At 36.5% G+C, this 22,641-nt stretch overlaps 1 protein-coding gene across 1 annotated transcript in view; it reads left to right on the forward strand.

Moving 5' to 3' along the window:
- Nucleotides 1–16,258, forward strand: part of LOC109077829 (spermatid perinuclear RNA-binding protein-like) — a 92,205-nt gene extending 75,947 nt beyond the window's left edge. Inside the window, 6 exon segments of the mRNA XM_042732255.1 lie at nt 8,599–8,751; nt 9,800–9,934; nt 10,796–10,936; nt 11,174–11,300; nt 12,602–12,652; nt 15,753–16,258. Coding sequence (XP_042588189.1) covers nt 8,599–8,751; nt 9,800–9,934; nt 10,796–10,936; nt 11,174–11,300; nt 12,602–12,652; nt 15,753–15,829 — 684 coding nt within the window. The 3' untranslated portion in view covers nt 15,830–16,258.
- Nucleotides 16,259–22,641: the final 6,383 nt, after the last annotated feature.

Consider the following 22,641-nt stretch of genomic DNA (forward strand, 5'->3'; position numbering starts at 1 on the left):
CGATTAATCGTGAGTTTTTGTTTACATAATATATGTGTGTACTGTGTATATTTATCATGTATATGTAAATACACACTCACACAGTATATATTTTGAAAATATTTTCATGTATATATTTATATTAATATAATTGATATTACATATAAATATTTGAAATGTATAAACATAACATATTTTTCTTAAATATATACATGCATGTGTTTGTATTTATACATACATAATAAATATGCACAGTACACACACGTATATTATGTAAACAAAACTTTTATTTTGGATGCAATTAATTGTGATTAATTATTTGACAGAACAACAAAATAGTATATTATTATACTTAAATACTTTTTTTAAGTTACAGTGCAATGTTACAATGGTAATATTATCATACTATCTTAGCCATATCACGATTTTGGTTTTATTTCAATTAAGCGAAATTACAAATTACAAAGCAAACTTTTTTTTGACAAATTGTGCACATTTAGACCATGAATATGTATTAAAGTAAAAATTGACAATTTGATTTTGATTTCATGCTGACTTAACAATACAAAACGCTCCAGTTGTCACTACTAGACATTTTCTATTGTGATCAGGTCTCTAACATATGCAAACCTAGTTGGTGTGCTGGTGTTAAGCTCTTGTTAGCTGTATACTTGAGGCCATGACCCTGGTGAAATCCGTCTCTTAGTGTTATAGATGACCCTTCTTGAACCAGATTTGTAGATTCAACCCTATTGTCACTGTAGCAGGACAGTAAAACAATGTGTCATTCAGCTTGTTCCCACGTTTAGTGTTATTGATGAAGATTTTTGGACCAGTCACACTGGGGCCAGTTTAGCGACTTGGACTTGTAACCTGATGCCCAGAAGGTGGGAGGAAAAAACGAACCCTCAAATCTGTGTGAAATCCCAGAGTGCTGTTGAACAAGAGGCTGCTCTTGTTCAGAATGTGGACTGCCTCACTTGGATGGGTTTAATCACTCAATTTTCTGTATCAATTTCGAGTATGGGTTACCATACTTGACAAATGTCACGACTTTCACTTTCACTAATGGCAATTTGGGTCAGACTGACAAATGAACACTGGTGCTCTTATGATATCCTTTACCCCTGTGTAAACTCACACTTAAAGCATGCATTCACTCTGGATCTGAGATAATATATATCAATACTGATAAATTAAAACACTTCCATTGGCTGATAACTGATACTTTATCTTTATCTATGTTAAACATCCAACTTGATTTACAGAGATCTGCAGCTCTGCTTTGCATCTGTGGTGTGGGCATATTTTCTGTGAACTTCTTTTCAAAGTGATGATTTCACTCTCAATAATGATCTCTGTATTCAAGGAACTGTCCACTTTTGATTCCGCCTGCTCACTGATGGACACAAAGATGAACTGAACTTTCCCAGCATGTCTCATCATTTTGTGGACTCTTCCATGCCAAAACTTGAAGTCGCTCTTGTTTAAAGATACTTTTACTTTATTTTTTCTACTCATGGTGTCATTTTTCCATACAAAAATAAAGTCCTCATTAAAATGAGGCTGATGTGGCCGTATTTTTAAATAGGGAAAGTTACAATATTTCACCATTTATTCATAGTCATAATCAACTTTTGGAGTTTCCACAATGTTTTACTTTAAAGACAGTCTTGCATCATAGTCATCTAAAGCCACTGCTCGCTTATTAAAAATTGTTAATTCTCTCCGTCAGGTTCTGTGTGACGTCCATGCTGGATTATTTGTAATGCTGTTTTTGTGGTGTAGGTGCTACAGGCGATGGGTTACCCCACAGGCTTCGACACAGACCTGGACTCCATGAGTGCAGATGAGAAGTCAGACGGGGAGGGCAAGAGCGAAACCGTCCACACACACTCAAGCATAACACAATCACATCCTCAGACCAGCTCCAACACGTTGGAGGTAAGCACACACTCACTGAATGTTTTTACTATGTTCTAGTCAAATCAAGTCACATTTATTTATATAGTTGTAGTTAAGTAAAGTCTCATTGATTTTTATTGTGCTGTTTTGTTATAAACAAGAAAATAACATAAGGCCATATGATTTCTGCGATGTGGAAAACGCTGACAGAGAATCGTGGAAATCCATTCTTAAAAATAGACATTTTTCTGCATAAGCAGAAATGTCATGGAATTTGCAAAATTTTGAATTGGATACATCTATGGACTAGTGTCTGTGAATATTAAGCTGCATAAATACCATTTAAATATGAATCTGCATGTCTCTGTGTGAATGAATGGCACAGACGCGCAGTTCCGTTTACTACCAGTGTTGCCAACTTCTTTTTTTAAATGGAAAGTTAGCTAAAGCCAGCTTGAAAAGTCACTTAATGTCGCTAGATGACGTCATACAGAGTAATTAGCATGTACAACATGTCATTGCGTTGTATTGCCGTTTACATTCGTTTGCCTCTCGGTGCTCACATACTGTATTTTAATGCAGCCAAATTCTCATTAAAACTGTTTTCATTTATATATTTTTTATACACTGTCCAAAATGGACGAATATAAAATAGTCACTGAAAATTTTGCCCATTAAGACTACATAACCAGCTCTCCCTTCCAAGAAGTTAATTTGCCCAAAAATCAAAAATTGTTTCTGTCCAAGAAGTTGCTAGATTTGTCGCTAGGTGCTTTTTTAGAAAAACTTTTTTCAAGAGTGTTTAATTCGCTAATTTTGAAGTGTGCGTGACACTCGTGGTGTTCTCAGCCTCTGCTGCCTCAATATATGAGTACATGAATCACCATGTCATTTACAAACACAAATATAGAGGTCTTCACAGAAACCTGTCAAAATAAAAGTTCATTTTAACTTTGAAGAAATAGTGACAGGAATATATTACTTAATGTAATGATAGTACTACTACTACTATATAGTACAATTATTATGAAACATTTTTTTAAGGCCCCATATTTGCCAGAATTTATTTACAAGAAAGTTGTAAAAACACTTTTGCATCCAGGTGCGAACTCAGGGTCCTATTTTGACGGCCAGCGGGAAGAACCCAGTTCAGTGGAGCTGAATGAGAAACGTCGCTAGCGATACCTGAAGTACGAGCTCATCTCAGAGAGCGAGGAAGTCACGACAAAACGCTTCGTCATGGAGGGTGAGCCTCACCAGACACAAAAATGTCGCACTCAATCCCTGTTCGCCAATAAGACTGTTTGCTAAGGTGGCCATTACTTTTATTGTTATTACTCCTTCTGGGGAGAGGGATTTAAACGAATCTCTAACCCAAGTACTTTATCTCTTTGTTGTGTAACATGTCCCACGCAGTTTGTGCTGCAGACATGACTTTAATGAATTACTCTCTCTGAATTAAGAAAAAGAGAGGTGTGCCATCCCTTTATGCATTCAAACATAGGTTTTTAACTTGGTGGAAAACAAAATGCATGATAAATCCTCACAATAATGTAGCATTGTGGAGCTTACTTTTTCAATGACAACAATCTTTCACATAAGCTTTTTTTTTTCCTTTAAAAGAACTCTTTTATACTCACACAGCCTGCATTTATTTGATCCAAAACAGTAATATTGTTAAATATTAGAATTTGAAAGTACTATTTTTATTTACATTTTTTTATTTGTAATTCGTTCCTGTGATACAAAGTGGAATTTCCAGCGGCCATTACTCCAGTTTTCAGTGTCAGCATCACACCTTTGCATCACAGGAATAAATTACATTTTAAAATATATTCAAATACAAAACAGACTTTTTTTTTTTTAAATACAAAACAGTTATTTGTAAAAAAAAAAAAAAAAAAAAAAAGTTCACAATATATACACTGTTTTTGCTATATTTTGATTAAGTAAATACAACCTTGGTGAACATGCATAAGAGCATTTAAAAAAATTATGATTATTCCAAACTTTTTTAAACCAAAATATACACGTCATCTCAGATTTCAGTCATTGATGTCATTTCCTGTTCAAAATCCTCATCCTGTGCTCTCGTGGGCAGGTGGAAAGTGGGACGGCAGAAGTTTCGTCGTGGCGCGGACCCAATAAGAAAGTAGCCAAAGCCAGCGCTGCCGGCGGTGAGCGGCTCTGGCGGCTCTAGAAAAACTCTTCTCTGGGCCTAATGCTGCTGGCAACAAGAAGAAAAAAAATAATCCCTCAGGTAGGTAATATGTTGCTTTCGACTAGTGACGCAATAACATCCAAATAGGGTTTGTTCAGTAGTCAGGTCTGTTTCTGGGATATCTAGGGTCAGTGCTTGGTAATCCATGACTTGCTCATTAGATATTTTGTGAGACCTGCAGACTAAACTCACTCTTTTCTCCAGAAATCAATCTGTGCAACCCCACCACCTGTTACTGCGTGTAGTTTTCTCGTTTGCTGATTAAAGCCTGTGTGTATTGTAGAGTAAAGGGGCATAGCTGCTGCTGTGTCTGCGTTCGCGGTCCAGGCAGCACGAGGGCGTAGGAAGACCCACCTCACGCAAGAGAGCCGTTCGTCAGCGCTGCAGCAGCACCTCGGATACGTCACACCAGGTGTGTGTTTGAATGCCAGTACAGTGTTTCTATATTGCTAAAGACCCATTTACCCTTTGGCACATGTAAAACTACATGCAACAATGCATAGTTATATTACAGAAGTTGCCCATTTTAGCTACAATTTACACTACCGTTCAAATACATAAATTGCCGATAAGTAACAGCTAAAAGATTTGAATGTTTACAACAGCTTTCTAAATCAAATATGCTGCACTTTAGCACTTTCTATGACAACAGATGATAAGATTTTCACAAAACTAATAATCACAAATCTTATTTCAGCTTAGATAATAAGAACTTGTTTTCTTATGATTTCGGAAGGATCATGTGACCTGAACCTGTGAGTAAGATGCTGAAAATTTCAAGCTTTGATCACAGGAAATAAATTAATGTTAAATATAATAAAGTAAAAAGGTTATTTTAATTAATAATATTTCACAATATCGTGTTCATAATTAATTTTTGTCAATAGACTATACTAAATTTTATACTACTTTCTAAGTAAAAAAAACAAATACATTAAAATTAAACTCATTTGTGGTTATGGATAAACCCTACAGTATAATTAAAAATCTTTACAGTCGCCAATTTGTCCCGCACAGGATTATTATTAAAAAAGCCGTTTTTTATTTTTTTTTTTTAAAATTTTTCTTTTAAATTTCCCTTTAAAACAGTCTTTTAAACATTTTCAAGGGGAATTTAAAGAAATGTTTAAATATACTGTAGTCCTGGTTTTTATCATGTTTTAGTCAATAGGGTTCATTTTGGGAAAGGGAGCACCCGCTCTTTTTTTTAGCATTATTAGTTATTATTTTAATTTGGTTACTTGTTTTTTAGTAATGTTTTACATATAATTTTAAGCACGCCGGGCCCAAAAAAAAAACCACTGTTGGATTTATATACTTAAAGGGTTTAATAAATTTTTTCAGTGATTTAAAAAGTTTCGGGCAACAAATTTTTTTAAATCTAATTATGCTTTGGGTTTGGGTTTTTCTTTCTTTTTGCAAAGACATACTCCCTGCCATATTCAAGGAAGGGGAAAGGGCCCGGCCCGGGGAAGTTATATTTTTTCATATAGGCTTTGAAAAAGGGCCCTTCCCCCTGCTCCCTGACAGTGAAGTCAAAGGGTTTAAGGTGTGGTTTAGGGGGTGCCCCAAATCCCAAAACATGTGAAAAGGGGGTTAAAACTTCACCATATATAAAGAATGCTTTTTTCTCGCAGGCTTCGGAGCCTAAAGGGTACAGCCGCGGGCCCCCCCTCCTTTAAAAGTAACTTTCCCCTTCCTTCCCCTCCCCCTTCCTCCTCCCGGGCGGGGTCCCCCAAATTTCCCCCACTTTCCCCCCCCATTCAGCTCTCAAAATTTGGGGTTTTAAACCCCCAAACATTTCCCCCCAAAGAAGCCCTAGAGAAAAACTCCCGGCCCCTGGAAAAAACCCTAACCTTTTTTGGTTTTTTAACCCGTTTTGGGGGAAACAAACTTGTGCACCGGGCCTGAGGGGTGACTTTGCTCGTCTAGGTCCCGCCCCTCGCCCTGTCTGGGGGCTCTCTAAGCGTTCCCCGTTTCAGCACCAAAATTAAAACCATTCAAAAACAGGGGGCCCGGGGTTGGGGGTGAGAGGGGAAAACGGGGCTAAACATAGTCTTAAAAACTAGGTGCTGCGACAGCTAAAATTGTATACATTTTAAAAAGGGGTAGGGGTTTAACTAAAAATGAAAATTTGTAATGATTTTCTCACTCCACTCATTTCAAAGGGAATTTAAACCTTTTTCTGTGAAAACAAGAAAAAGGATTTTAACCCTTTTTTTTCACCAATGAAAGAGTTTGGGGGCTTTAAAAACAAAATTTACATGCATTGTTAAAGACAAAAGAAAATTTTTAAAGGATTATAGCTAAAAATTTTGGGATTTTTGGGTGGGTAAAAAAATTTTCAGATTTTTTTTTTATTATTATTTTTTTAAAAATCAACATTTAAACCGGTTTTTTAAGGGGTTTAGTCGTGTCGTCCAAAACCCCCTTTACATTTAAAAAATAAAAACAAAGATAACTTTATTACATTGCTTTAAATGCTAATGCATTAAGCATTTGCTTGAAAACTCGTTTTGTAAGAAAATCCCCTTTTTAGGTTTCTTGGGTTTTAAAAATTTAAAGGGTTTTTGAATAATTAAACCACCCGAATCAGTGTGCTGAGGGCAACCTAAAAATAAATATTAAACACGTGGAATCCCCCAAAATGTCCCTCATCCTAAAACCCCCCCTGCATACTAAGAGGCTCTGACAAAAAAGGGAAAATCCCTGACATTCCGCCCTCTCCCCTTGCCCCAATGGGGACTTCAAAATCTCAGCAGTATGTTTTCACCTATTATTTTTTAATTCTTTCAGATTTTTAAATTTAAAACAAATTTTAGGGGGTTTTTTGTTTTTGTTTAAAAAATGCAGCCCAAATGAAAAAACACCCCTCCACGCTCATCCGCCCCAGGAAATTATAAAAACCCCTTGAACACACAATAAAAGGGGAAAGCCACACGTCCCCTCGGGTTTCGAAAAAATACTCCCACCCCCTTGGGTATGTGTTGTTCCCAGGAGGCCTTCCGGGAAAGGCCCCGAGGAAAAATGCTTTTAATGGCCCTTTTGTGCAGGGGGGGGTTGGTTTAGGTGGGCCCCAGGGGAAAACCCCGGCCCGAATTTTGGGGGGGTTTGGGGTTTATTTTTCCCGGGGGAGAGGGGGGTGGTGGGGGGGGTGGGTATGGGGTTGCTCCCCGGGGCCCGGTCTTCCGCCACATAAAATGTTCCTTTTTTGGAAGGTGAAACCCCCCGGGATTTTGCTGTAAGAGAACAGTGCGCCCCCCCTTTTACGTTTCTCCGGTTTTGGGGGCCCGAAGTGGTGCATGCGTAATTTCCCAGTTTATCTTAAGCTGTCCAACCCCCTTCCCCCTGTTGTGCCTTTTGGGGTTTCTAATGGGAACGACCTTTTGAGACTACGAAATTTCTGTTACAAACCCCACGCACAAAAAACCACACAAAATGGCCAGAATGAACCTCCAATAAGACGCCCTGGCAGACCCTCCCGTAAACCCCCTTAAGGGGCCCCCCCCAAAAAACCACATGTATGCTTCGGGCCTAGGTTTTAAATTTATTACTTTCAATTAGATAGTTCGGGCTAGTAGTTAAAACTAGGGCTGGGGGGAAATTTGAAAAATTTTTTGAAAAAATTATTAAGTGGGGTTTAAATAAACCCAAAAAATTAAAGGGTTTTTTTTTTGTATTTCCCAATAAAAGTTTCAACCTTTAAAGCAAATTTTTTCCCCCTTAAAAAAATTTAAAGTTCTAATTTAAAAAAGTAACCACATTTTTTTAAAATTTTTAAAAAAATGTATTAAAATAACTTTTTATATTAAAAATTGATAAAATTTTTTAAATTTAAAAAATTTATAAAACTGGAAAAAAAAATTTATGTAAAACTAAAAAATACTTTACTTTAAAAAGTTACAATTTTTATTGGATTTTTACTTGTGAATTTAAATAAAAGCTGATAACTGATACTTTATCTTTATCTATGTTAAACATCCAACTTGATTTATGGTTTTTTTCTGCTGTTGTTTGCATATTTTCTGTGAACTTCTTTTCAAAGTGATGATTTCACTCTCAATAATGATCTCTGTATTCAAGGAACTGTCCACTTTTGATTCCGCCTGCTCACTGATGGACACAAAGATGAACTGAACTTTCCCAGCATGTCTCATCATTTTGTGACTCTTCCATGCCAAAACTTGAAGTCTCTTGTTTAAAGATACTTTTACTTTATTTTTCTACTCATGGTGTCATTTTCCATACAAAAATAGAGTCCTCATTAAAATGAGGGCTGATGTGGCGTAGTTTTAAATAGGGAAAGTTACAATATTTCACCATTTATTCATAGTCATAATCAACTTTTGGAGTTTCCACAATGTTTTTACTTAAAAGACAGTCTTGCATCATAGTCATCTAAAGCCACTGCTCGCTTATTCAATTGTAATTCTCCGTCAGGTTCTGTGTGACGTCCATGCTGGATTATTTGTAATGCTGTTTTTGTGGTGTAGGTGCTACAGGCGATGGGTTACCCCACAGGCTTCGACACAGACCTGGACTCCATGAGTGCAGATGAGAAGTCAGACGGGGAGGGCAAGAGCGAAACGTCCACACACTCAAGCAATAACACATCACACTCCTCAGACAGCTCCAACACGTTGGAGGTAAGCACACACTCACTGAATGTTTTTACTATGTTCTAGTCAAATCAAGTCACATTTATTTTTATATAGTGCTTTAGACAATAAAGTTTGTTTCAAAGCAGCTTCATAGTAATAAACAAGAAAATAACATAAGGCCATATGATTTCTGCGATGTGGAAAACGCTGACAGAATCGTGGAATCCAGTCATAAAAATAGAATTTTCTGCATAAAGCGGAATGTCATGGAATTTGCAAATTTTGAATGGATACATCTATGGACTAGTGTCTGTGAATATTAAGCTGCAAAATACCATTTAAATATGAATCTGCATGTTCTGCGTGTCTCTGTGTGAATGAATGGCACAGATGCTGTTTACTATCAGTGTTGCCAACTTCTTTCAATGGAAGGTAGCTAAAGCCAGCTTGAAAAGTCACTTAATGTCGCTAGATGACGTCATACAGTAATTAGCATGTACAACATGTCATTGCGTTGTATTGCCGTTTACATTCGTTTGCCTCTCGGTGCTCACATAATGTATTTTAATGCAGCCATTTTCTCAATAAAACTGTTTTCATTTATATATTTTACTGTTTCTTTTGTCAGACAACGGAATGAATATAAAATAGTGACTGAAATTTTGCCCATTAAGAGTACATAACCAGCTCTCCCTTCCAAGATGTTAATTTGCACAAAAATCAAAAATTGTTTCTGTCCAAGAAGTTGCTAGATTTGTCGCTTGGTGCTTTTTTAGAAAAACTTTTTTCAAGAGTGTTTACTACACACATACTGAAGTGTGCGTGACACTCGCGGTGTTCTCAGCCTCTGCTGCCTCAATATATGAGTACATGAATCACCATGTCATTTACAAACAGAAATATAGAGGTCTTCACAGAAACCTGTCAAAATAAAAGTTCATTTTAACTTGAAGAAATAGTGACAGGAATATATTACTTAATGTAATGATAGTACTACTACTACTAATAGTACAATTATTATGAAACATTTTTTAAGGAATATTTGCAAGAATTTATTTACAAGAAAAGTTGTAAAAACACGTTTTGCATCCAGGTGCGAACTCAGGGTCCTATTTTGACGGCCAGCGGGAAGAACCCAGTCATGGAGCTGAATGAGAAACGTCGCGGGCTGAAGTACGAGCTCATCTCAGAGAGCGGAGGAAGTCATGACAAACGCTTCGTCATGGAGGTGAGCCTCACCAGACACAAATGTAGCACTCAATCCCTGTTCGCCAATAAGACTGTTTGCTAAGGTGGCCATTACTTTTATTGTTATTACTCCTTCTGGGGAGAGGGATTTAAACGAATCTCTAACCCAAGTATTTATCTTTGTTGTGTAACATGTCCCACGCAGTTTGTGCTGCAGACATGACTTTAATGAATTACTCTCTCCTGAATTAAGAAAAGAGAGGTGTGCCATCCCTTTATGCATTCAAACATAGGTTTTTAACTTGGTGGAAAACAAAATGCATGATAAATCCTCACAATAATGTAGCATTGTGGAGCTTACTTTTTCAATGACAAGAATCTTTCACATTAGCTTTAGACAGTTTTTTTTTTTTTCCTTTGAAAGAACTCTTTTATACTCACACAGCCTGCATTTATTTGATCCAAAACAGTAATATTGTTAAATATTAGAATTTGAAAGTACTATTTTTATTTACATTTTTTAATTTGTAATTCGTTCCTGTGATACAAAGTGGAATTTCTGTGGTACAATTTGTAATTTTTTAGGTGTCATTATTACAGTTTTGAGTGTCAGGATTAAATTTTTTTTTAAAATGTATTAAAATACAAATAAGATATTTTTTTTTTTAAATAAGAATTTGTTATTTGTAAAAAAAAAAAAAAAAAAAGTTCACAATATATACACTGTTTTTGCTATATTTTGATGAAATAAATACAACCTTGGTGAACATGCATAAGAGCATTTAAAAAAAAAATATGATTATTCCAAACTTTTTTAAACCAAAATATACACGTCATCTCAGATTTCAGTCATTGATGTCATTTCCTGTTCAAAATCCTCATCCTGTGCTCTCGTGGGCAGGTGGAAGTGGACGGGCAGAAGTTTCGTGGCGCAGGGCCCAATAAGAAAGTAGCCAAAGCCAGCGCTGCCCTCGCGGCTCTAGAAAAACTCTTCTCTGGGCCTAATGCTGCTGGCAACAAGAAGAAAAAAATAATCCCTCAGGTAGGTCATCTGTTGCTTCGACTAGTGACCAATAACATCCAAATAGGGTTGTTCAGTATTCAGTCTGTTCCTGGGATATCTAGGGTCAGTGCTTGGTAATCCATGACTGCTCTATTAGATATTTTGTGAGCCCTGCAGACTAACTCAACTCTTTTCTCCAGAAATCAATCTGTGGCAACCCCACACCTGTTAGTGCTGTAGTTTCTCGTTGCTGATTAAAGCCTGTGTGTATTGTAGAGTAAAGGGGCATTAGCTGCTGCTGTGTCTGCGGTCGCGGTCCAGGCAGCACGAGGGCGAGGAAGACCCACCCTCACGCGAGGAGCCTTCGTCAGCGCTGCAGCAGCACCTGGATACGTCACACCAGGTGTGTGTTTGATGCCAGACAGTGTTTCTATAGTGACTAAAGATTTGTTTACCTTTTGGCACATGTAAAACTACATGCAACAATGCATTTATATTACAGAAGTGCCCATTTAGCTACAATTTACACTACCGTTCAAAAATAAATTGCCGATAAGTAACAGTAAAGACGTTTAGAATGTTACAAAAGATTTCTAAATCAAATAATGCTGAACTTTCGCACTTTCTATGAAAACGTATGATAGTTTTCACAAAAATAATAATCAGCAAATCTGATTTCAGCATTGATAATAAGAAATGTTTCATATGATTTCTGAAGGATCATGTGACACTGAAGACTGGAGTAATGATGCTGAAAATTCAGCTTTGATCACAGGAATAAATTACATTTTTAAATATATTAAAGTACAAAACGGTTATTTAAAATTTTAATAATATTTCACAATATTAATGTTTATAAAGTATTTTTGTCAAATCGATTTCAGCTTTGGCGAGCAAGAGACTTCTTTTAAAAACACATACTGACCCGAACTTTTGAACAGTTGTGTATAAATAGACGATACTAAATTTTTATACTATTTTGTCTAAAGTAAAAAAAAAATTCATTTAAAATTAAAATCTTGGGGTCATTTTGTTGCTATTGATAAACACCTACAGTATACTTAAAAAAACTTTACAGTCGCCAATGGTGTACTGCACAGGATTATTATTAAGAAGCCTGTTTTTTATTTTTTATTTTTACATTTTACTTTCTATAATTCCTTCAGATACAGTCTTTGAACATTTTCAGAGAATAATGAATTTTTTTAAAATATACTGTATGTCATGTTGTTTCATAGTTTGAGTCAATACGCATTCATTTTGGGAGCACCCGCTCTTGTTTTTAGCATGGTATTATGTTATTATTTTAATTTGTTTACTTGTTTATTAGTAGATGTATTTACATATAATTAATGCACTGCCTGGCCAAAAAAGTCACTGTCTGGATTTATATACTTAAGGATTTAATAATTTTTGTAGTGATTGAAATGTTTCTGGCAACAATTATTTTCACCCTAACTAATGCAGTGTGTAGCTTTTCATTTCTTTATGTCAGAAGATATACTCATGTCCATATTCAAGGATGAGAATGCCAAGGCCAGGCAGTGTATATAGTTTGCATAATAGTCTTCAGAAAGGCTCTGTCATATGACTCATGACAGTGAAGTCAAAGGTCACAGGTAGTGTTGAGGCCCTGACACAAATCAAATCATGTGAAGGAGTCTTAACACTTCACCATATATCATGAATGCCGTGTTCTCGCAGGCTTCGGAGCCCCATACGGGTACAGCGCAGCGGCCGCCACTCCTGCATACGGTACGTACCCCTTCCTTCCCGTCCTCCCTTCCTCCAGTCAGGGTCTAGGGTCCAAATCTGCCCCCACTTACTCCCCCATTCAGCTCTCAAATTGGGCTTTCAAACCCCAAAATCACATCCCCAAAGAATCCCGTAGAGAAATGACTCCCTGGACGATGGAAACGAACCATAACCTTTTGGTTCTTAACTGTGGTTGGAGCAAGACTTGCTGCACCGGGCCTGAGTGTGACTTTGCTCATCTAGTCTGCCTGCTCGACTCCTGACTCTGGGCGGCTCTCTAAGCGTCAGCGTACAGCACACAGTTACACCATTCAAAGCAGCCGCTGGGCATGATGGGTGAGAGGAAGACTGCGCTAAACATAGTCTGAAGACTAGTGCTGCGACTAGCTAACATAGAACATATACATTTTAAAGTGATAGTTCAACTAAAAATGAAAATTATGTAATCATTTACTCACTCTCATCTTGTTTCAAAGAATTTACCTTTTACTGTGAAACACAAGAAAAAGGGATTTTCAATCATTTTTGTTCACACAGTGAAAGTCAGTGGGGTCTTAATAACAACTGACATGCATTTAGAGACAAAAGAACATTTTTATGGATTATAGCTAAACTTTGGTATTTAGGGTGAGTAAAAGATTACAGATTTGTTTTTATAATTATTTATTTACGAACAACATTGAAACCGGTTGAAGCGTTCAGTCTGTGTCGTCCAAAGACCCATTTACATTAAGAAATATAACTAACGATAACTTTATTATCATCTGCTTTAAATGCTAATGCATTAAGCATTTGCTTGAATTGCTCTGTTAGTAAGAAAATACCTTATTATGGTTTCTTGGTTAAAATTGTAAGGCATAATTGAATAATTAATCACACTGAATCAGTGTGCTGAATTGACAGACCTAGTTAATATACTATTAAACACAGTGTAATCTCCAAACTGTCCCTCATCCTAAAACCACCTGCATACTAGAGAGAGCTCTGACAAAGAGCAAGATCCCTGACATTCACAGCTCCTCTCCCATTGCCTCAGATGTGCACTTCAAAATCTCAGCAGTATGTTTCAGCTATTGATTTATATAATGTCATTTCAGATTTTAATTCAAAAACAAATTTCAGCGGTTTTAGTTTTAGTTTCAACAATGACAGCACAACTCAAACACACCGCTCCGGGACGCTCATCCGCTCAGGAACTTATAAACACTTGAACACACAAATACAGGAATGCGCACACAGTCCATCGGGTTTCGAAACAAATACTCCTCACCTGTCTGTGTAGTGTGTTGTTCTAGGAGCGCCTCTCCGGTCAGGCCCAGATGAAGATGCTTTGAATGAGCCTTATGTGCAGGGGGGACTAGGTGAGGTGGGCTCAGCGGGAACCAGGCTGAATTTGGAGGGTGTTTGGTGTGTTTATTTCTCGGAGGATGAGGGGGGCGGGTGGGGGGTGGATATGGGGTTGCTCCCAGCGCCCTGGTCTCTACCTGCCACATAAAGACTGTTCCTTTAGGTGGAAGGTGAAACCCGGTATTGTGCTGTAAGAGAACAGTGCGCCCCTCTCTTTGACGTCTCTCTGGTTTGGTGCCTGAGAGCTGTGTGCATGCAGTAATTCTCACCAGTCATCTTACGCTGTCCAACCCTCTTCCTCCTGTTGCTGCTTTGGGATTTCTAAATGGGAACGACTGTGAGACTACGACTACTGTTCACACACACACACGCACAAACACACACACACATGGCACAGAATGAACACTCCACATAAGAGCGCCAGCTGGCAGATCACTCCTGTAACCCTTCATGTGCCCCTACCCACAATCCACATGTATGCTTCAGACACTAGGTTTAACTTTATTACTTCAATTAGATAGTTCTGTCTAGTAGTTAAAACTAGGGCTGGGCAATATATTGAATATTTCTGAATATTATTAAGTTGATTTAAGAGTAGGGATGTGAATTTTATTTAAAGTTGATTCTGTTTTTTGTTTGTATTTCCTTAATAAATGTTGCAACCTAATGCAAATTAATTCTCTAATTTAATGTTCTAGATTAAAAATTGTAACCACATTTTTGTACATTTTATACAAATGTATTAACATATACTTTAATATATTAATAATTGATCAATTTTATATTAATAAATATTATACACTGAAAAAAAATATTTATGTAAAACTAAAAACATACATTGACTTAGAAATGTTACTATTATTATTGGATTTGTACATTGTGAATAAAATAAAACCAAATAATTATTCCTTTAATTTAGATTAAAAAATATTTAGATTTTAACTGTGTATTATTATTTAACTAGATTAACTGTATATTATAATTTTATTTTTATAGATTGTAAATAAATAAAAAATTATTATTCCTATAATTTAGTGTTAATTTTGTAATTTTGTGAAAAACTGAAAATGGTAACTTGATTATTTTAACTAGAATTTTACTGTATTTTGTTTGATTTTTTTCAAATATTTTATGAATAAAATAAAATAATTTATTGCATTAGTTTGTTAATTTCATGAAAAACTGGAAAACATACTATGATTATTTTTAGCTGTAATTTTACTGTTTTATTGTTAGATTTATACATTGCTGAAATTGATGATAGTTTGGTTTTTGTGTTGTTGGAATTTTGGAGGATTTTTATGGAATATGTTTGGATATTGTTAAAATATTTTCAAAAATAAAAAAAGTTTATATAAAATAAGTTATCACAGTACAAGTATACTGAATTTCAGCAAGTTATACAATGTATTTACAGTATATGATTCAGCCCTACTCAAGAACCATTATTCATAAGATGACTGAATATAGCATGTAGTTCAAAAGGTCAACTGTATGCGTATATCATATCACATGACATTAGGCAGCAGGTACATGTGTGTCATCTCCTATCTGAATTAATGCTTGATTTCTACCCTCTCTTTTCACCTGACCTCACTCTACCTGTTCTTCCGCTCTCCTCTGCTCTCTTGGGTTCATGTCCCCATGCTAGAATGAGACTGAATTGGCATTAGCTTCATTTTAAACAAAACACCCTCAGGTTTTTTATTTTGTCCTGGACTTATGTGGAGTGCTCTTTTCATTTTCTCTCTAGGTTTGCCCAAGAGAATGCTTCTGTTGCCCGTCATGAAAATGCCCGCCTACCCCGTCCCCCACTACTCTTTCTTTTAGCTCAGGAGCCTACTTTATACACACACACACACACACATGCACAGCATAAATGTATGTGAGAAGGGAAGGTCAGATAGCACAGCCCTGTCACATTTAGGGACAGCTATAAGGGTATTTGTAAAGTGCTTTTTATTTGATCATTATCACATTTTTTTGTTCTCTTACTGTCTTCTGGTGTTAAGCAAATACAGGTTTTATGTTCTTCAGAAAGAAAACTTGAAGGATTTGTACTGTGAATTGTTACCTCATTCTTGGGAATTTTAATTATATCAGCCTCTTGTTATCAAGGTTGTGTTTTTCTTGTAGTATGGGTATAGGCTGTCACGACAGGCTTCATCCATGTACGCATATCAGGAGCTGTGTTTAAGATGTATAGATCCAATTCATACTACTGCTAACAAATAAACCTTTATCTTCATGAACTGCTAAGCACTGACTGGTGTATATTTGAAACTTTAGTTACTCATTTAGCATATATACTGAATATATATATATATATATATATATATATATATATATATATATATATATATATATATATATATATATATATATATATATATTCTCTACTGTAGCAGTTTTAGCAGCTCTAAATGTACATTTTGTTTAGCTTTCAGATACCTTCAGAAGTTTTAAGGCATGTTTCGGGTTCAATACAATACAATGACCACAGAAAATCATTCTGATTGTCCCTCAGTTTGTAAAAATAAGCAAAAATCACTGTAATGCACTTATTCATTCTGAAGAGGTTTTTGTTTGGTATTGGTTTGGGGTTTTTGTTTTGTTTTTTTTTTTTGTTTTTGTTTTGTTTGATTTTTTTGTTATTTGTTTTTTTTTGTGTTTAAGGTGTATGTTATATAATTTTTATCTTTATTTTAATGTTATAATTTTAATATACAAATATATGTGTGTATTTTAATGGGAAAAAAGCCCCAGTACAGTAGACTTCAATTATAATTGGGGACTTTTGTGCGCACCTTTTTTTTATTATTATTATTATATTTGATGGCAGCTGTGGGACGAGTCAATTCTCTTCTGTGATAATCAATAGTATTTATTGAACCCAGAACATACCTTTTTATATCCTTTAGGAAAATGTTTCCCGACATAGCCTGTTTAGAAATTTTGAACATTTAAGATTTCAACCTGCAGTTTAGTGTTTGTTTTGTTTTGTTTTTATAATATATTTTTAGCATTATTATAAGGCAGTTAACGCAGAAGTTTGGTTAGTTAAGCTCTAGATGTCTATTCTTCAAGTGAGCAGTTAGTGGTAGAGCTGAACCACACAAAGGCACTCATCACACAGATCACTCAAACACGGCCCTCACATGGACACACACCGGAAGCTCCAGTCACAGCCTTACAGCGGAGAATCGAAAGCAGCAACAAGGGATCCATGGAGACATGCTACTGAAATGTCTTTTTGTCCTTTTTTGTTTTTACTTATTGGTGAGTGTCTTATTGTGTGTGAGATGTTATTTCATACTCCTCCAAAGGCCAGCACAAGCCGATTCACATTGAGGTCTGTGGCGCTTTGCTCGGGGTCTTTCCTGAACAGTGTTATTTTAGTATCGTTGAGTTTTTACTTATATTTTGAATTAACTTTGTTTTATTTTTATATATGTTAAGTAATTTTTGTTGTTTTTGTCCTTTTTTTTTCAGTTATATTTTAAGTTGTTTTAATGCATCAGGTTAACGTTTCACTTTATTTTAGTTAACATTATTCTTAGTAACAGACTGTTTTGGTTAACTATAATAACCCTGTTCCTGACCCTTTGAGCTACAAGCCTTCCAAAGATGCCGCACTCTTCTTCAAATTAAATGTAATGTACATAGAGGGTGAAGATGCACGTTCATGTTCACGTTCATAAAACACTGAAGATGGTTTGGACGATGCTTGTGCTGACTTATGGCTGGGTCATGATCGTCGCTTACCAAAGAGGAACTCCATCTCCATGGTTAGACGAGTGGTCACGATACTCCCATCCATTGTTAACGGATCCGTCACATTTGTCATGGTCATCCCTCAAGTGTCCACTCCAAACCATTGGCCCATCCTCTTTGGTAGCGATCACTGTCATTGTACTATACTCTCTCCAAAATCACATCAGATCTGATTTGTCAGAGTTATGTACTAACTACATCTGTATGGAAACCTCAGAGTTGTCACATACGTTTCACATTTCCTCTGCCTTCTCTCAAACGAATGAGCTCCAAGTTTTTTTCCGTTTTGTCGGAAAGTTAACTGTGACCCTTGTGTTGTTTATGTTTTTTTTGTTTTTTTTATTAGCTTGAGGTGCTCCCGGTTGAATGAAAAACGTACGTACAGAAAGAGAGGGGAGAGTAGTATCCACCCCTGTGGCACACCCTAACCCCATTTCCCCCCTGCCATCAGAATGTATATACCGCTGCCTCCTGCTGGGCCGCATCATTAATCGCAGCTCTCTCTGCTCTTGTCCTCACTGTAGGTGGTCTTTTCATTGACAATCCCTTTTACCAGCCGCGGACCATCGCTCCTTTTTTTATTCACTTGGGTCCTCAAGATCTCTTCTCTGACTTCTAGAACCATCAGGTTGTGTGGCTCTAAACTGTCGTACCACTCCAGGCTTGACCAGGCTGTCTCCACCGCACAGAAACGGCCCAAACTTCATACACTCTCCACCCAAACCCATCCATACCCAATCTAAGGATCCAAAAACGCACCAATCTTACAAAAGCAATACTCTATTTGACTTGCTCGTCCCGAAAACCGACCGGGGACTTTGGTTCCTTCTTATATAGCAATACACTTGAACTCTTTTGGGCTTTAAGCTTACTTGAGATGTGAATGTTCAGTTGAGTCTTACTCAAACTTGGCATTGCAATATAGTCATTTTCATTGTATAATCACCACATGTGTATGTGTGGCTATATTATAAATACATGCATATATATGTATGGTCTATGGCACTATAAATATATATGTGTAGATATACCGATGTACTTATGTATATTTATATACAGTATATATACATATACATATTCTTGGTATTGATTATTTTAGAATTGCAAAGTGATATGTAACCATTATACTAGGATATAACTTTCTTCCAGTTTTATATATACAGTATACATATATATATGCTAAACAATTTAATCTCGTAAATTATTCTTGTGAACATGCAATATGAAAGCCCTTTTCTTAATCTACTTGTAGAAGATTAGTAATGCTTCCTTGATCTCTGACTCGAGCAGCTTCGCCGTGTCTTTCCGGCAGATCTACGCGAGTGCGCACGTGTGTTTTTTGCTCAGTCGACCAAAGTCTGGCATTCTGGTTGGGCTAAGAGGTCGTCCTCCAAACATCTGGCCGCTGTGCCGCCTTCACCCGCACCTCACAGACGTAATCACAGGTCTTTCAAAAGCACATCCAACGGCAGATTTGTTTACACTTTCTGGCCGTTGACAGAGGTGCATACTCGTACACGTAATCGCGGTATGAGGGGCAGCTAATGTGACCCGGTCACTCCTCACTTTCCCCTGAAAAGCACAGGTGACTCTCTTTAATGCGGCATAGGTGGCCCTTCATTTGCCTTTCCATTCATTTTGTCATTCTTCTCAGGCCTGTTTCACATGCACACAAAAGTGAGGCATAATTGGACATATTTATTTCAGTGCACATGTTGCAGCATTCACATTCAGCATGAGCTTGCATTGCAGAAGCGTAGCTGCAAGTATCTGTGCTGTGCCTGTTCTTGCCGAAAATGTGCTTTGAACACAGTAGTTTGCATTAAAGGCTTTTATACACTGAAAATAGTTGTTTTCTATTCAGTAAATCTGCCTGAATCAAGATCATCGAAGCAGTTTATAACAACACTTTGGGTTTGGGCTCAGTTCCGTGTAGATTAATTTAGATTTGGATGCAAATGTGATGTGATCCTTGTGTAAATTTTCATTTTCATGATGATCAGTTTCGTAGTAATTCTCAGTGGCTAGGTCCCAATAAGTATTTAATAACTTATGGTTGATATTAAAAAAGATGCTCAGTGTAGTATCCCAGAAATCGCTATTTTGTGGTTAGAAGTGCAGTTTAGCAGAAACTGTCATTGTGAAAGTGCAGCACATGTTTAACTGCAGCGCACATGTGTGTTGTGAAACAGGCCTGTTGATGCAGCAGCGTGTGGTCGCTTTTTACCTTTGCGTTTTTCTTCAGCAGGTCTGTTGTAGCGCAACTTTAGGCTATCTAATTAAAACCAGCACTAAAAAAACTCCCGCATATAAACCACAGAGCACAGTCATGAAAATAAGCTTGATATTACTTTGGCTGTGCTATATTTGGACTTCCTACCATCAGGATTGTATAACTATAGTCTGAATGCATATCGTCTAGTAATGAAAGTAATTCTTATATCAAAATTTCCTTCACTTGTTACCTCCACATGTATAAGAATAGATCATTCAAACAATATCACTAGTAATGTATTGATGTTTGTATGTCAAAGTACTTTTGATGTTACTGTGCATTCAAGAACCAATGGAATGTCACAATTTCTCACCGAAACCCAAATGTATAAGGCCCAAAAATTTCACAAAAATAGGACACGGCTGACATACTTTACCACCCAGCTACACTGAATGTGTCCCCTTATATAAATTTCCCCATGTATTTAGTCATATTTTAGTTGTTGTGTTGAATGTGAAATATTGTAGCTCTCAAATAGGAAAAGATGGGATATAATCACAGAAATACTACAGAATAGTACTAGTTTAATAGTGATATTAGCACAGTGATAGTTTAATAAAAGCAATAGTACAACATGCATCATATAATAGTATCAGTTTAAATATACTTTTATTTTTTTTGAAATTTTCTTTAAGTGGAATATTTTTCAAAACAAATTCATTTTTCTGTTCCCCAACCAGATGAGACTTCGGTCAGTTTTGAGTTAGAGCTGGTAAGTCTTGTAAGGGTAAGTTTTGTGTGGAAATGCAACAGATAGAGATTTGAGAGAAAAGCGCATTAAAAGACCCTGCAATGACAACATTAGATGGCCTTTATTTTTCTTTGAGCTTTATGAATGATCGTCAAACACACAAGCCCCTTTCCACGATGCCACACCAGCATTACACAGTTCAACGACCGACAACTGGGAGTTAATGACATGAACGTCATATTGAGTTAGTAAAACAGAGGGCTAACAAAGTGTAGCAGGGAATGTTTTCATTTTTGCATCACAGCAATTCAAAGTCTTCCATATTATGTATGTTTAATTAGTTTGCAGAACATAAAACCCTTGGTTGGTGATTAAAGTCAACATGAAATCAAAATTGACCTTCTAAATACACATTTTATTGTGTACACATTTATGCAGCGTTTACAGATGTGAGTTGCAAATGTCATTTCATGTTGACCAAGATAACCTCGTTATATGATTTCTCACACATGCTGCAAAATATTCCATATTTCAAAGCAATGTCTCATAGTGAGTTAGAGATAATAAAATAATAAATAGATAATTAAAGCTAATACAGGGTTGTTTCATTAATCCAAATCCAATGTAAAAAGCCATATAGTTTGTCTTTATGAACACAGTGTTTTGCTGCACTGCTTATAAAACATCAGAATCGTCTCCTGAACTGCAAATACGTCTCTCTTCAAGCCAGCCTGCTTCCCCAGGTGGCATCGACAGCCAGATGGTCTTCATAAATATGTTGTGAGGACTCATATTTTAGTTCAGTTTAAGTTTTAATTCTGCTCATCAAAGTCGAGCGGAGCTCATCAGCTGTGTTTGAGTCTCAGTGGTCTATCGAAGGGAGAAGACATTTGCACAGCTGCATCTCCTGTGAAATGAAGTGTGGAGGTGACGTTTGAAATCAAATTCCAATAAAAGACCCAGAGAGGTGTCAGATCTGACTGAAATAAACATGGCTTGATTTTCTTGTAGCCATCAAAAGTTTGTTTTATTTTCGATTCTGTTTGGTGGCTCACATTTGCACAAGATTGTACACCACTTCCATCAGCTCTACTCAGGTAGATGTCAAATGCAACATTTAGATACAACATCCGCTTCTGCTATTTTAGCGCTCATAGATGAATTTGTAAGAGCCAGGAGGCAGCAGTTGGACATCTAGAAGCCAAGGTGCTCACCTGAGTATTACAGGTTCAGGTCCTGATTTCTTCTACATTAATCCAGATGCATCTTTTACTCCACGTTTTGGCGAAAACTGAGCTTCTGAAGATGCTCTCCAAATGCTTGTTTTAGCATCGTAGTGTGAACTGTGAAAACTGTGCTATTTGAAAACAACGAAGCATGTTTAGTCATGTGACGCATATTTTATGGATAGATATGTCTTTAAACCTACATTTTCCTGATATGTTCTGTTAAAGGTAAATGTTACTTTGCACAATCTTAATTTTACGTTCCTGCAAAGATGACAGAAAATTTACTCCCAGTTGCTATGCTTCGGCAAAATATGAGGACATCTGGATTAATGTAGACATGGCCAATATTGCAAAAAACTCTTCGATTTTAAAATCACAACACTGGCTCTGAATTGTTGATTTGACTGTTGCCTCTGATAGAACCAATACATCATTTGTGCAATCAACATATGTAGAATTTCATTTATTGATAAATGGCTAGATTAACTGATTCTGGGGGAATCTAACAGAATGATGACCATTAGATTTAGTTCTTAAGAGACATTTCCCCACAAATAAACGCTGATGTTCAATTTATAATGTTGATGCTTTATCAATACGAGCAGACTGCTTGATGAGTCTTAATTATGAAAGAATTAGGTGGTGGACTATTTATCCTGTCGTGAAGGAAACG

Source organism: Cyprinus carpio, chromosome B10 (assembly GCF_018340385.1).
Source record: "Cyprinus carpio isolate SPL01 chromosome B10, ASM1834038v1, whole genome shotgun sequence".
Classification (NCBI taxonomy): Eukaryota; Metazoa; Chordata; class Actinopteri; order Cypriniformes; family Cyprinidae; genus Cyprinus; species Cyprinus carpio.